This window comes from Coregonus lavaretus (assembly GCF_964263955.1).
Source record: "Coregonus lavaretus genome assembly, chromosome: 15".
In the NCBI taxonomy this organism is placed as follows: Eukaryota; Metazoa; Chordata; class Actinopteri; order Salmoniformes; family Salmonidae; genus Coregonus; species Coregonus lavaretus.
This window is the reverse complement of record NC_140002.1, coordinates 21409385-21423669: the sequence shown is the minus strand read 5'-3', so window position 1 is coordinate 21423669 and position 14285 is coordinate 21409385. Positions and strand designations below refer to the sequence as shown.

Sequence of the window (14285 nt, the reverse complement as noted above, 5' to 3'; positions counted from 1 at the left end):
TTTACCCCATATGTAACTCTGTGTTGTTGTTTTTATCGCACTGCTTTGCTTTATCTTGGCCAGGTCGCAGTTGTAAATGAGAACTTGTTCTCAACTGGTTTACCTGGTTAAATAAAGGTGAAATAAAAAAATAAATTAATTTAAAAAAAATTAGTTACCCCTCCTTATATTTAGCTACCAAATGTCAATTAAAGAAACATATCATGTAAAAATAAAGCTTTTATTAAAATGTCAAAGCCATTTTCCATTTGAAAACCACAGAAATGCTGACAAAGTCATTTAAGTAAAGTCATTATGATGAATAAGTTACACAGGTCTTTGGCATGCCGATGACATGCACATCTTTAGTTACAGCAAACAGCACAGCATGTCACACTGCTAATGATATATTCAGAGCTTGGATGTTGTAGCAAGACCAAAATTCTATTATAAAATAATATACAATAACCCTGTTGCTTCACATGTCAGTTCAAAATGTTCTATATTATTAACATTTCAACAACAGAATTCTTAAAATGATCTTACTTTTCATTGTGTTATACAATATCAATTAATAGAAGGGGTCTACAATTAAGAGAACAGCATAAACACACACACCCCTGTGTTTGAGGAATAAGATCGTGCCAATGCCAAAATAATGCAATTCTTGTGTGTCTGTCATCAGTACAACAACTTCAAAATGGCTGCCTTATCTTCTTCAGTAAATACACAGTGAATATTCATTGTATTTACAAGTACAGTAGTACCAATGTCAAATATACACAGGGACTTTGGTACAGAATAGAAAAACATACAACAAAATGCAAATATAGTTTAGAATACACCATATACATCCACATGTCGCTTTGGTCACAGAAAAATAAATAAACAATAATCAAGGCACAAATGTATCCCCTGATAAATCTGCTACAAAAATGAATTACGATAGCTGCTACACCGTTACATTCAACCTTTAAATCCGTGTTCACTTGTGAATTGTGTATAACTCGCCAAACATGACAAAATATTCATATTTATAGAACAACAAATTAAATGATTTCCTTTTTGATAGAGGAAAAATGCAGTAGCCACAGTGACTGGTATTCCAGTTGCGCTGCAAGCTGGACAGCAGGACAATGCATTAGTAAGCACAACAGTAAAGGCAATCTTAGCTATTCCATAAAATCAAGAATACATTCTCCATCAAAACTCCTATTTAAGGTGCTGGTGCCGCCACCTCAAAAGCATTATTGTTTAGTAACCACAAGATCATTCACAGTAAGTCTAAATGTCCACTGTTCAGACTCCGTAAACACCACACTTGCTGAGTATCAGGCAAGAATGAAAAAATCTGCTATGTTACATTGATCGCCATTGTCATCTGTGCAATCAACAGCTCTCCACTTTGCAGATGGATACAGAGCTGATCCATTACAATTTGCACAACAACACTTTAACCCAGAGGGAATGCTTGATTTAAATACTGGCACCCCTCTCAACCAAAGCTTGCACAACGATGCACATTGATGGCACAAGAGCCGAGACAGGAACTGCCTCTCCAAATTAGAGATGCTCACTCTGTCTGTCCACCAGTGTAGCCACTATCACAGTGCACATAAATCAGTGCCACCTGTTCAATGACCAGAAATTACCTTCAGATGGCCTGTACCATTAGCAACTTTTGCTAAGTTGGGGTAGTGAAGCCCCACTGGCTACATATCCAACCCCTTCCCTTTCGATAAAACACCAGTTGGTTCAATCCTCAGTGTCAGGCTGGACCCCCAGCATGATGTGGAGCTCTTCGGCCGAGTAGCCCAGAAGATTCTGCAGGTCACAGACGAAGCGGTAGACGTAGCGCTTGCCCGAGGTCTTGTGGATGATGTTCTTGTCGTAGTAGTATCGCAAGCCACGGCTCAGCTTCTCGTAGTTCATCTTGGGCTTGTTCTTCCTGCGGCCCCAGCGTCTAGCCACCTGGAGGAGGAAAGAGAGAATGATAAACGTAAATGGAAAACAGAGTCCTTCACTACATCTTGATGTCCTCTGATGGCTCGTGTTGAAGACTTTTCTGGTCCTGTAAACTAGGGGTGTTGCCGATCTCGTCATACTCGTATTTGTAATTGTATCCATTTTAATCACGGACGACCCGGAAGTGAGGTTTAAATGCCGGTAAAGCCTATACCTCAAGTGTGGGGTTATTTATTAAGCTACTCAGTAAGTAGACAGACAAAAACATATGTCCTCAGCAAAGTCGACGGAAAATATAACTAGATTGATAGCTAGAACAACAATCACTAGCTATGGATTCTGATTCACACAATGTTTGTAGATGGGGAGTAATGTGCCCTGATACGAGTGTGTGAGACGGAGCCCCGCTTATTTCTGTCTGGGGAAATAAGAGCAGAGGGAGAATGGCTTTTTCTAATCCAATCGTTGAAGCAGGCTCAAACGATACCCCGCCCGTTTCTTTACAGATGGAAGAACTAGCCAATAGTTCTTTAGAGCACAAAGGGCTTCACACTGTTTGAGTGACAGAGAGATGCGTGCTGGCAGCTGACAATTACTTTTTTAATTACAAAAAATACTTGTCATAATCGCATTCCGAAAATTCTCCATATCCGTTGCGATACTCTTTTTGTCAGAGTACTCGGTACACCCCTACTATAACCCTTGTGGCTATCTCCTCCACAACCTGATATACACATATTGTATGAGGCCAATTGACACTCACCTCATCTGGGTCAGTGAGTTTGAATTCCCAGCTGTCTCCTGTCCAGCTGATGATGGCCTGACAACTCTTATCAGTCAGGAGCTCCAGCAGGAACTGCCACAGCTGGATAGGACCACTTCCTGTTGGGAGGAAAAAAAAGGCAGAGGAGTCAGACGGCGATCAAAAGGCATAATTTGTGTATACACAATTGCAGTGTACTGTTTTGAACTGGAGTTGAAACTGGGGTTGACAGAGAGATAGAAAGTATTCCATACAAGATGAGCTGGGTTTGACTGTCACTGGGTTCATGAACTCACCAGTGAAGCCAGCCAGCACGGCAGCAGGTATGACAGGCTTTCCCAGTTCCACAGGCTCGTTCCTCTCCTGGACGTAGTCCTTGAAGGATAGGCCCTGCTTCCCCAAGCTCAGGGGGCTGCTGTTGTACTCGTCCTCAAAGCTGTCGTGGGACGGCACCCTCTGGTTGTCTGCCAGGGAAGACTGGCTACCCCTGGAGCGCAGCATGGACTTTGGCCCCTCAATGCTGTCCATGCTCTCCAATGAACACAAACTCTGGTCCTGGGATGAGACTGTGGATAAACAAAGCAGAGAGATGGTTAGTTCAACTGAACTGGATCAGGTTAAGGGACTATCACTGAATTAAAACATCTGTTGAGAATCGCTTACATGTGTTCCCTTGGAAAATGAACACTAATTAATTAACATTGATTAATAGCTTCCAGACAACAGTGGGTTGGCCTACTCACAGGCTTTGGAGATTTGCCCTGCGCCTGGGTTGCTCCTGATGTAGCTGACATTGACCGTGCTCAGCTGGGGCTTAGAGAACATGGAGAACTCCTGATCTCGGGTCAGCAGGGTAGTCTTGTCAGATGTCTCAAACAGCTCTCTCAGCAGACTACTGCTGTTGTCAGGCACCTGCAGGACACACTGGGTCTCCTCCAGACTGAAGCCTGTAGAGAAGAACATATGCCCACTTAACTCATCTCATCACACCCATCCCTCAGAGACCTCTTTGGACAGCTTAAAGGCCCAGTGCAGTCAAAAGTGTGATTTTCCTATGCTTTATATATATATATATAATAATACTGTGAAATTGTGAAAATTATGATATTGCCCTTTTAGTGCAAGAGCTATTTGAAAAGACCGCTTGAAATGTCTGCCTTTTTTCATGGGATGGAGTTTTGGCGTGCTTGGTGATATCACTAGACAGTCAATTTGTTAATAGACCAATAAGAAAGAGTTTCAAACCTCTCTGCCAATAACAGCTAGTTTTCAGTTTTCCCCTCCCCACTCAGACCACTCCCAGACAGTTTATTTTTGACCATTTTAATTGAAAACAATCACAGTAAGGTACTTAATTGTTACCCAGAAATGATTTGATATTGAGATATAAAAAAATGGCTGCATTGGGCCTTTAAAGCTTCTGATGTTCAAATGAAGCTGAAGCCAAACTGTTTTGTCTATCTGATGTTTACTTGGATTTGAACCCTCTGGTGGTTAGTTTGTTTTTCTAATGGACACTCACCGACAGAGCTCATCCAGTTGGTTACTGAGGGCACAACACTGCTGAGGCATTTGGATTCTTCTCTCTCTTGACACTCTGGAAGAAAACAAGGGAGGATAAAGTCAGGAACCGTCAGAAATATTGTTATTTGATTTTAGCATGTATCTCTTAGCCAAAGGGTACAGTAATTCTACAGAACAAAGAAACCCTTTCCACCCTTATACAAAAAAAAAAACGGATAGGTATCAGAAACATTGAAATGACTTCACCTATTCTTTCCTCCATCTGCCTTCCACACAAACACCATCTGACTAAAAAGTTCCACCACCATTGTTACCTTTCATCATCTGGTCCAGGTGCTCCCACAGGATGTCACCCACAAAGTCTGGGGCCAGGTCCAGGAAGCTCTCCTTGCCCAGGTCACACAGCTCCTGGCCGTTCATGTCAAATTTAAAGAAGTGGACGTTGGCCAGGCTGAACTCACTGGCCGCCCAATGGAGCCACTGCATCACGTGCTGCTTGGTCCACATATGAGGGTCTGTGAAAGCGAGAAAGAAAAGAGATAGGGCTAAATTACTAAAAAGTTTATGGACACCTCAACAAAATACACCAGTCTTTGTCTTGATTTGACTTAACTAGGCTTACTTTTTAATGATTAAAGGACAAATCTCAATTTTTGATGTAAATGGTATGTTATAGAAGTGTCCAGACACTGTTTTTTGCGATTTCACTTGGTTTTGAGAAACTTACCACACCAGCAATAGACTTCCTAATTGCTCCTTCTGCAGTATGGGGCCACGGATAAACATGAACCAAGACTCCCAAAGAAAACAAAATACGTCCTTTTTCGAAACAGCCAATACTTTTCTGTGTGTGAGCATTTACGTGCTTTTTCGTTCCCATTGTGGTAACACGAGAAACAAGAAAGCACGTGCATGCTCGCACACGGAAAAGTATCGCTCGAGTCCAATAAAATGGAATATAAAGTTGCGGATAAAGTTCGGAATTACATAATTTCAAGTGTACAACATCTAAAGACCTTTTTTGCCTTTTCTAAAATGACATATTTGGGTGTTTTTGGAGCCTTTGTTCATGTTTATCTATGGCCCCCATACTGCAGAACGAGCAATGAGGAAGTCTATTGCTGGTGGGGAGCTCTCTTTCTCCAAACCAAGTGAAATCGCAAAACAAATGTCTGGACACTTCTATAACATGCCATTTACATCAAAAATAGAGATTTGGTTAAAAAAGGTGAACCTGTCATTTAAACAGGTGAAAAAAAAGGCTTAAACACTCAACAGGTGGGAAAATGTCATACAACACATTGTGTTAAAGAGTAGAAATCAGGAGCTAATCTATTATGGAAGCTGGGCTGAGTACAAAGCCTTCAAAATGAGCCCAAAATGACTGATCTCTAATCCAGTACAACATTAGCTAGGAATTGAACAAAAAGTAAACAATGTCATCCTTGTAGAAAACATATAAATAGAAATGAAGAAAAAGGGAGGACAATGAGAATGAGCAGGGGTAGAACGTGACTCACTGTTGGAGATGCCACAGTTGCGTTGGACCTTGGAGAAGCCACTGAAGCTGTCCTTCAGGGCCTGACTCATCACTGCCTTACTGCACGGGGTCAAAAGAGGAACAGAGCAGGGGCCCATGTCTGGAGAGAGGACAAAAAAAAGTTTGATTACTCTATGAAGCAACCTTTCTTATGTAATAACATTGTTTTAACAGTGTCATAACATTGTTTAAAGACCCAGTGCATTCAAAAACGTGCATTTCCTGTGTTTTATATATATTTACACACTATGAGGTTAGAATAATACTGTGAAATATTGAAAATGATGATGATGCCCTTTTAGTACAAGAGCTGTTTGAAAAGACCGCCTGAAATTTCAGCCTGTTTTGGTAGGATGGAGTTTTGGTATGCCTGGTGACATCACCAGGTGTTTAATTAGTTAATAGACCAATAAGAAAGAGTTCCAAACCTCTCTGCCAATAACAGCTAGTTTTCAGTTTTCCCCTCCCCACTCAGACCACTCCCAGTTAAATTCTTGCTTGAGAAATTGCTCTTCGCAAAGAAGCTATTTTTGTTTCATTTTAATTCAAAACAATCACAGTAAGGTACCTAATTGTTACCCAGAAATTACTTAATATTGAGAAGAAAAAAAATATATGCTGCATTGGTACTTTAAAAATAATCTAAATAGGGTTCAGACAGTTTAAATGGGCTAGCTGCCGTGGACCTGGATGAGAGATTGATTAACAAAGTTTGGGTTATGGATCATTGTTAACCACAAATAAACACCAGTTTTTCTATTTATCATTAATTAAAACCAGTATGCCAGCAATCAGTTGAACTACATTGTTAACTGTGGTCCTCTGTAGCTCAATTGGTAGAGCATGGCGCTTGTAACGCCAGGGTAGTGGGTTCGATCCCCGGGACCACCCATACGTAAAAATGTATGCGCACATGACTGTAAGTCGCTTTGGATAAAAGCGTCTGCTAAATGGCATTTTATTTTTTAACTTTGTGACATGTCTCGCGAATAATCTTACTAATAGAGTTTGGTCTGACTTTGACCTGCGGTGATTAGTTGGTATAGGTGTTATGAAAGTGCTTTGGTGTAAAGTAGAGGGCTAGAGTGATGTGGCACTCATTGGTAGGTTGTGGTGGTGGCGTACCATGCGAGACACAGTTGAGGCCAGAGGGCACCTCCTGAAAAGACTGCTCCTCGTCTGAGGGGAGGAAGTATACCGAGAACAGAGACATGGGATCTTCAAACAGGTCAAATGCTGCCTGCCGCTGTGGAGGACAAACACATAAAAAACAACATACTGTTAGTTTAAATTAAAAGACACAAAACATGTATTTTGCCTGATGATATAAGAAAGCCCCATACTACTGTATGTCTACATAATTTGATATATTAGGTGAGACAAGTATAGCCCTGTACTGATGACCAACACCTGATCACCTACAGATACTGTGAATCATTTAGGAAATACCTCATTCACTTTTTCAGACGGAGTCACATAAAGTGAGATAAAAGACTAAAGATAACTGGGCAGGCAAAAGCAAAGATAGAAAAAACGATGTATGTGGGCACTCCCTTTCAGTAGAACCAATCTGTCATCATTAGTCAAACATCAGGCCTTTCTCATTCTCCCAGCTAGGCCTGGCCGTGAACCGCTGGGAGAGGACGACCATACATGGTCTTCCTGTTCCGTAGCAGAACTAGAAACTCCCCTTGATGCAGCTGGCAGCAGTTCAGCTCTGAGGGTTTATGAAACAGCGTAGGCGGCTGCTTTTTGAGAAAAAAAACTCTACCCCCTCCTCCTCTTCCCTCTATCCTTCTCTCTCCCTTTTCCCTCTCTCTCGTTCCCCCTCTTCAAATCAGGTTAGACAAACCAGGCTCTTCTTCACAATTCTATTAGCTAAGATGGAGCCCTTTTTAGATTAGCTCTCTGTTTGAATCTGCACTGTACCCATCTCAGACTTCTTTTGACATTATACAACCAAGCCGCACATGAAACCTTAACAAATCATTAGGACATTGATAGTAAAGATGTAAGCTAAAGTGTCATTTGTGCGCCTGTCTATTACTATAAGGTACGATAATTTTTTATTCAAATAACTCCCCACACTCGAAGTGGAGAACCAAACACCATCCTTTTTCATACATTAACTGTTTAATGATTTGTCTATTTATTTAGCCTTAGAAAAGGTAGGCTGGCACAAACAGGGCCCTCAATGTCTCAAGAGCATTTTTTCCTGCTAGTTGCCAAGGGGACTAATTGAGTTAGTGGCAGTAGAGAAGGTGGAAAGACTGAGAGCCTCTCCTCCATCAGCTCCCCAATTATCTTCACATGTAATATGCCTGTCCTCTTTCCTTATTATCTTGTGGTTAAAGTTAGAGGAGAAGAATAGCAGACACAAGTGTGCTGCAACACACAGGATTTGAAAATAAATCTCTGCTGATATTTGATCTTTGGAAGCCGTGCTTTCTTAACTCCCCAATAGCCTTAAGTGAAGGGTGCTCCAACTCCAGTCCCGGAGAGCTATTGGCTGTGCAGGATTTTGATCCAGCCTTGCAGTATCAGTTGTGATACAGTAGTCCTATATGTACTATACACAACTCCATCTCCAGCACTACGATGTATGCGATTTTGCTACTTATCTACTGTATTAGTAGCACAGCCTTGTGAAGTCTCACCTTGAGGCTGGAGCGATAGCCAGTGGACAAGGGGGCCACTTGGTCCATGCTGAGGTCACACATCAGGAATCTACAGGTCAATTACAGAGAGAAACTTTATGAGCAACACTAATACACATCAATAATGACATCACACTGGATGGACATTTTTATGATACTGTATGTGTCTCTGAGGGTTGTAATATGTTTCTCTACAATGACAATGAATTCGCAGCCAGCCTATAGATCAACTGTTCTCCTAAATAGTAACAACAAAATGTGCAATGTATAAATATGATTATATTACAATGTCTTATTTTATACCGAGCACATAATGGTTTAATAGAGCCTAAATTGTGTTAGGCTATTACATGATATGCATAAAGCCTGCACATTGAATTCAATATCCTAATGCATTGGCACACTTTCCAAAGCAACCTGAACACTATTGAATAAATAGGCTATTGATTTGGCTAGTTTGGGGAATTACTTACACATGTTAAAAACATAAATATTTTTTTTACAATAGGACAACTATTTCACACACACCATCATTATGACATCACGAATGGCTGAGACAGAAAAAGAGCATAATTCTCTCATTGGTCACAAGTTGAATCGGTCCCCGAAATGACTCAAGGCCCCTCATGGTAGGGGAGGGTGGTCCTTCATATTAGATTAGCGGCCGCAAATTCAATAGTGTTTCCATTGATATAGCCATGTTGAATAATTCGTAAAGATATATTTAATATTAGTGATAAATTAATCGTTACCCCAATTTAAATAATATTTCGCATAGCCTACAAGGCATGGGATGGGATTTACCTTTGGGAATAATTCCACCGCAAAACAATTATCGCAAATGTCATGTAGAACAGAAACAAACTATTCAGGAAAGCAGTATAGAGTAAAATGCCACATTGACAGATTGTCTGGGAATAGATCAAAGAACGATAGAAGAGAGACCAATCAAGGACCTACCTGTTGAATTGATCGGCTGTTCCTCAAAACAGCAACAGTGTAACGTTAAATTATATTCCTTTTCGATATTGAACAATTATCCTATTCAATGTTGTATGTGCGCAGGCCTATGCTGTATTTTAGTATTTGTACTTTCCAGATACACTGACCAGTATCAAATCAAAACAATGCACAGTCTTGTTTCTTCTTGTGTGTTTGATGAGCGTATCTAGGCAATGAGGAAGTGCAGCTTTTTTTTTGCTGTTTTCATTGCGCGCTGTGTAGCTCAGTCAGTGGGAGGAGCGAGTAGTAAACAATTGGCAGCACGTGCCCCTCAGTGTTTTTCATCCAATGACTGATGCTTTCCTCACGCCCAGTGGAAAATTATCATAGTGGAACATATTCAACGCACTTTACCGCATGTAAACAGTGTTGCAGTTATGTCATAATAAAACATTTATTAGCGCTGACAACGTGCAGAAGCCAAGCAACTCTGACGCACTTATCCAGAAATATTGTCAGGGATGAATGATGATCAAAATCACACTCAGCTCAGTAATTCATAATAGCCTACTGTGAAATGGCCCTGTGAATCTTACACTTTGATGGTTCAAAGGCAGTGCCACTTGAGAATAAATAAAAAAGATGAGAAAAGTTTCCTCAAGGATATCAATCAATCAATTAACCAACAACAATATTTTTGTTCACTGATATGTTTCAGCCTAGAAGATCACAAACATTGGCCAAAGAGAGATCAGGAAGTTATAGAACATATTACTTCAACTACGGTGCCCCCGCACATTGACTCTGCACCGGTACCCCCCTGTATATATAGCCTCCCTACTGTTATTTTATTTTACTTCTGCTCTTTTTTTCTCAACACTTTTTTGTTGTTTTATTCTACTTTTTTATTTAAAATAAATGCACTGTTGGTTAAGGGCTGTAAGTAAGCATTTCACTGTAATGTCTGCACCTGTTGTATTCGGTGCATGTGGCCAATACAATTTGATTTGAGAAGATTAAGAATGGCCTGATTATTTTGTGTTGGTCTATTTAACATCTGTATGTCACAACATTTCCCATCATGTCTGCATGAGTGGATACCTCCATCCTTAAATTATGCAGTGTAAATTACCATTACCACATCCTCCCAGACACACCACTGAGGGGGACAATGCCTGGAAAATAGAGAGATGTACATTGTGTGATGAAGTGTCACCCTTTATTCTCACCTCTACCACGAGAAAGACGGTAGGTGTAGACCCCCTACTACAAGGGTAATCAGTGAATAGGGTGTGTCCGTATTGTAAAAAGTGCCCTCCCCACTACTTTCAGTCGGGGGGCTGGGGGGGGGGGCTTCCCTCTTATGTTCTCTATTGCTCCTCTATTGTTTGTCAAGCAAGGGGGAGGCCAGTGACATCAGGAATACCCATCAGACCAACTCTTTGAATGCCCTACACTTTGAAGTTTGCAGTTGTGTCTAAAAAAGGACACAACTGCAAACTATTGCTCCTCTATTGTTTGTCAAGCAAGGGGGAGGCCAGTGACATCAGGAATACCCATCAGACCAACTCTTTGAATGCCCTACACTTTGAAGTTTGCAGTTGTGTCTAAAAAACACTATTTTGCTGAAAACATATTTTTTAACCCTTTAGTATGTGTACTTTACTGTATTTATACTTGGGATATTGCTTTTCAACAGTAACAGTTCAAAAATCGCTGGAGGACGTCTTTAAATGGAACCTTTGGGAGAGAAGCTTTAGATTAGTAAAGTTTCAATGTCTAAGCTTGGTTGAGAAGGTTGTGTTTTGATATGTAACCATGAACCTCAACATGCTGTATTTATTTTGAATCATGTAGCATTTGTACATCTTTGCAACTTTGGTATTTTACCCCAAAGTTTCAGGAAGTAGAATAGTAGAGGGCCAGACTTTGGTAGCCTTTATTGGACATAACAGAGGGCTCAAATAAAGTGTTGCCACTTGTGTCTTAGTGATGAGTATGAGGTATTTCTTCTTATGATGATGTCTGTAAGCCTGCAGGGACCTCCTTTAAAAATCACACTTACATAAAAAACCAGGACAGGTCAGAATTAAAGGAAACCATTTCAGAATGCTGGCACATAGCCTTATAATTAAGTGCTGATCCACAAAAGATGTGGAGCACAGTACTAACCCTTAGAATTTCTACCTTGATATCACTCTTATCCAGAGCAATTAGGGATACCTAGTCAGTTGCACAACTGAATGCATTTATCCAAAATGTGTCTACCGCATTTACCCCAACAACTCAGGAAGGTGCAGGGGGCTGCCTTAATCAACAACCACAGCACAGTTGTTGTTGGGGAGATAACTGCCTTGCTCAAGGGCAGAACTACAGACTTTTCAACAAGTCAGCTTGAGATTCAAACCAGCAACCTTTCGGTTACTGGCCCAATGCTCTTAACCACTAGGCTACCTGCCGCTGCGAATATTATAGACATAAACCCTCACTCAAGGCCGCCATGCTCCATTTCCACCTTTTTCTTGTATTGAAATCAACCGGTTGATTCATACATATGATGATGATGATCACAATGGCTATTGCTTGATTAAAATGGACAGCAGCCCTGTATTGAAATGGCCACGAGAGGTCAGATGACAATGAGAAATTATGTGAAACACTAATTTTTATGTAACATCGTTCAACCAATGAAAATATCAATCTGGCCTATTGAAACCTTTGTTGGGTTGCAGGGCAAGTTGCCCGGGTCTGCAAAATGTGATTTAGCTTTTCATTGCACTCATTGCATCCACTGTTGCTAAGCAACTCACAATTCCTTCTCTGTCTGTTTCAGTGCTAAATGTGAACAGAGGGAGAGAGACGAAAGAGAGAGCAATGACGGAGAGAGAGAGAGGAGGGAAATGAGAAGGAGAAAGAACCAGGGATGGGTGTGTGCTGACTGCTGACAAGACATAGACCAGCTTTGAAGGATGTTGATACCTGGCTGCCAATGAATCTACTGCAGATCTGGAGCCTATCACTGATTGATAGAAAGAGCAGCATGTGGAAACAGTTATCTTGGAACAAAGAACCACATTCTCTTGTGAACGCTGGCCTCCGGCCTGCTCAGTTATGGATGTTGGGAAAGACCACGAAAACAGTGGCAATGAAAGGTTTCTCATACTCACGACCAACCATCACGACCAATCACTCATCTTCATTGATTGGTACACATAATGTCTAACAAGAGGGCAATGTATTTAATGGTGCCTACACAGAAGACCGCTCAAACTACTCCTCATAAGACATTCTATGTGTTCCCAGATAAGCTTATCCTTCAAAATCATGACACGTTCTAACATGACTAACACATCATACCCAGAGTGATGCTACTTTTTTAACAGCTTTGTTTTGGCCTCACCATTTTCTTTTGCATGACTCATCAAGTTTTCTTATTTTCTTTTCTTGGAGTATTCGCAAAGGCCTGAACGATTGAGCGTCCAAGTTCAACAGAAATAAAAGCTGAGTGCAGTGCACACACAGCAGTGAAATGTGCTCAGGCATCTGGATGGACAGACCCCTGCCCCACCGTCAGGCCCCTCTAGAGAGAACCCACCGTGAGAAAGTCTTCCATAAAATAATCTCCCAGAGTCGACCTGCTGCTTCGCTCAGAACACTACCGCTCACCGACAGAGAGCCTCTCAGCAGATGGCTGTGCGGCATACCAAAATAGAAGGAGTTTGCATATTTTTATTTTCCCTGGTGTCTTTTTCAGTCCTGAGTGCATGATGGCTTTTCCATACAGAACGGCACATGTTGAAGCTGATACTCATTGTATAGTAATGGTTCCTCTTTTTTTGAAGTTTTACTTAGGCATTTCACACTTAAGAGGCAGTCACTGTTACCATCCCGACTCCTGGAAGGATTGGTACCAATGTGTACCATTAAAGCCGTTAAGTGTCATGACGTAGGTTGGAATCAAATGTTCCTCTCCTTACTAAATATCTCCCCTGATGAGCACTAGACTAGTTCTTTTTAAGATCCACTGGTCCACAGAAACACAGAGATTCACCTGAGCCCAAGGCTCAATCTGTGGAATGAATGTAAGCCCAATGGGCATTGTAAAAGGTAGAGTACCAAATACATTTGAAATTTGACAATAAATCTACCTGCTCATCTGTCCATATTAAACTTTTGTTATTACTGACATCATCAGTCTGTGATAGATTGACCCATTTCTACATCTCCACTTGGTTGGCAGTTCTGTGAAAGTACATGCAGCCATTTGTTTTGATTGGCTGGGGTTGATTTGCTTGGCTATACCTCCCTCTGCTGGCGAACTCAAATAAAAATAGACTTCTGCAAATGTATTAAAAAAAAACTTGAAATGAGCTGAGGTTTTCAGTCCAATTACTCTGCTTAATTTTATGGCTGAAATGTACACACCACTTCACATATTTATTCTCACATATTTATTCAATAATTTGATGATCATTTGCTAAATCATAATACTGAACAAGTCTTCAATCAGAAAAGTACCACATTATGGTTTAAGGTGTCCTTGTCCAGGGACTTGTATGATTTGACACACTGGAGTGTACATTAAAAATTTACAATAAATGTATTCAGGGATAACCATATGAGTACACAATATATCCATACAGCTTAAACAGTTATTTTTTAAAAGGCTATTGACAATGGGCACACAATTCAGCCTCTAACTAATATGATATCTGAATAAAAACACTGCTCAGTTGAGATATCCCAAAACATGCTCTGGGCACAACAACAGCTTATTCAGAGAGCCAGCCTCCCCCACTCAGTTTTGTGTGTAAAAAAAAGAAGCAAAGTGAAAAAATTATGTGACCATTTTTCATGTGTAATTAGGCAGTGAAATGCGATCCCTTGCTGCAGAGAGAAATCGGCAACCCCGAGC

General features: G+C 40.8%; 1 protein-coding gene across 1 annotated transcript; it reads right to left on the bottom strand.

Moving 5' to 3' along the window:
- Positions 1-206: 206 nt before the first annotated feature.
- Positions 207-9608, bottom strand: ets2 (v-ets avian erythroblastosis virus E26 oncogene homolog 2). Its single transcript, XM_084178014.1, has 10 exons — positions 9389-9608; positions 8429-8498; positions 6897-7017; positions 5752-5871; positions 4546-4746; positions 4230-4304; positions 3451-3654; positions 3004-3273; positions 2708-2826; positions 207-1950 (listed from the first exon to the last, which is right to left on the bottom strand). The coding sequence occupies exons 2-10, from the start codon at positions 8489-8491 to the stop codon at positions 1735-1737; spliced, it is 1389 nt and encodes a 462-aa protein (XP_084034140.1). The 5' UTR covers positions 8492-8498; positions 9389-9608; the 3' UTR covers positions 207-1734.
- Between the last annotated feature and the right edge of the window lie 4677 nt (positions 9609-14285).

Coding starts and splice junctions, on each gene's coding strand:
- ets2 (XM_084178014.1), bottom strand. CDS start 8,491: ATGTGTGACCTCAGCATGGACCAAGTGGCCCCCTTGTCCACTGGCTAT. Junction 4,747..5,751: donor CAACTGTGGCATCTCCAACA/GTGAGTCACGTT, acceptor TCGCTTTCACAG/ACCCTCATATGTGGACCAAG. Junction 2,827..3,003: donor CGTGCTGGCTGGCTTCACTG/GTGAGTTCATGA, acceptor TCCTCCCAACAG/GAAGTGGTCCTATCCAGCTG.